This window comes from Otolemur garnettii, unplaced genomic scaffold (assembly GCF_000181295.1).
Source record: "Otolemur garnettii isolate 467f Iridium unplaced genomic scaffold, OtoGar3 scaffold00244, whole genome shotgun sequence".
Classification (NCBI taxonomy): Eukaryota; Metazoa; Chordata; class Mammalia; order Primates; family Galagidae; genus Otolemur; species Otolemur garnettii.
This window is the reverse complement of record NW_003852639.1, coordinates 1,081,507-1,083,370: the sequence shown is the minus strand read 5'-3', so window position 1 is coordinate 1,083,370 and position 1,864 is coordinate 1,081,507. Positions and strand designations below refer to the sequence as shown.

The following is a 1,864-nucleotide window of genomic DNA, read 5'->3' as shown; positions in this document are numbered from 1 at the left end:
GCATCCAGGTGTCCTTTCGTTTTTGACATGTATGCATCCAACTGGTTGTCCAGCTGTTCCTTGGTCAACACAGGGCGAGCAAGGGCACCTCTCCCTCGTCCACGTCCACGTCCACGTCCTCCAAAGCCCCCTCTTCCCCGACCTATCATACCCCGACCTGGCCCAAGGGAAATAAGAAAGATAGTTACAAGTAGGTTTAATGGGTGCTATAGTTAATGCCCCTTAGAGCAGTGGAGCCTAGCTGAGAAAGGCTGAAGGGGAGGGCCAAAGAGGAGGAGAAATCTGGAAAAACAGGAAACACACTGGGTAGAAAGCAGCACATGGAAAGCACACGTAATGAATCACTTATTACATGCTCATCTCTAAATGCTACTTCAATTTTTCTTTTATCAAGAAAGGAAAATCATTAAGTGACAATTTTAAAAATCCTTTATCTTTCTTAAGATAAAGAAATTACCTAACATTTGAGGCCCACTGTAACGTCATTAACTAAAATACATGATAGATAGCCCCATTTAGTAAGCTAGGGAGGCAGTAACAAGGGCACTGATAATCACGAGTATAAAGGTAGGCAGTTTTCTAATCAAGTTTAGTGGAGACTCTTTTGGAAGTTACCTTCGCTTCCCTTAAACTTTCAAGTCTAATGAGCTGACCCCACGTGTCAGGAAACTAAGGAGTTATTCTGACACAAGAGCAATGTGGGGAGATGGGGAAAAACATTTTGAGTAGTCCCAGCCATTTCTACATCTCCATCTAGTTCTAGTCACCTTATGACAACTGACAATTGTGGTTACCTGAGAGGTAGTTTCAATTCACTTTAACAAAACAACACTTGACTTTCTGTAAAGCTACTTTAGTCTCTCCCATCCCTATGATGTCTCTCTCAGAAACTAAATTTGGGAACATGCTATTTCATCCTGAAATCCAAACTAGCTTGCACTTGACTCAATAAGTTGAATAAAATGGGATTACAAGTCCTTGGTTATCAAATTTCCTTTCCTTACAATTCCTTGGCAACTTCAACATCACTAATTATAAGACCCATCACATGCTTTAAAAGACCAAAGCAAATAAACACAGGGGCTACCGTAGATTTCTTATCCAGTACAGGTGTTGCTAGTTTTCCATTAAGCTCTAAGCCAAAAGGCTCCCATGAGATTTGACAGCAACACCGTTAAACTCTTTTCCAGTCTGGGTCATGAGGTCACAAGGCAAGTATCACTTAGGTCTCAAAGGTAAGACTATCAACAAGAGCCAGTTAAATAACGGATAATAATAACATCTTGTTTTTTACCTTGAGCAAAAATAATCCTCTGTAGTTTCCCATAGGCACAAACTTTACATTGAATTCACTTGGCTTCAGAACCAATGCCCAGCTCCAAGTGTCTTCACCCTCTTTAACTCCACTTTGTCTTTGTACACCTCCTTTTCTACTCTCATGCAACTCAAACTGGGGTTCTGAAACATATGGTGGGGTGTGGTGATGGTACAGTAACGGGGAAAGGTAAACCCTAAACTGAACATTTTGTGTTTTTGGCTACTTTAATAAAAAAATTTAAATTTACAATACATTTGACTGGTTCTTGGAAAAACCATGACAGACTCGCACACTACCAGCATGTGAGTTTGAAGATAAGGCAGTTTCAAATAACAAAACAAGACAAACAGAGAAGCCTGCCTATGACTTGAAGCTGTGCAGAAGGGTGGCTCTGAGTTTTTTAAGGGAGGAAAATAAGGGGGAGCTACTCTCTGAAGTTGGTAGCTGACTAACCTCTACCACCGATTCCGCCACGACCCATAGCTCCACGCCCTAGGCCCCCTCTCCCAGGACCTCCACGACCTCGAACACCACCTCTTCTTAAGC

The 1,864-nt window shown here is 41.9% G+C and overlaps 1 protein-coding gene across 1 annotated transcript in view; it reads right to left on the bottom strand.

The window, feature by feature from the left end:
• The window catches only part of CHTOP (chromatin target of PRMT1), a 22,193-nt gene that overhangs the window by 12,110 nt on the left and 8,219 nt on the right, over positions 1 to 1,864 (bottom strand). The window contains exon 4 of the mRNA XM_023508326.1: positions 3 to 157. Within this exon, the coding sequence (XP_023364094.1) occupies positions 3 to 157 (155 nt within the window). The remainder of the gene's footprint in view (positions 1 to 2; positions 158 to 1,864) is intronic.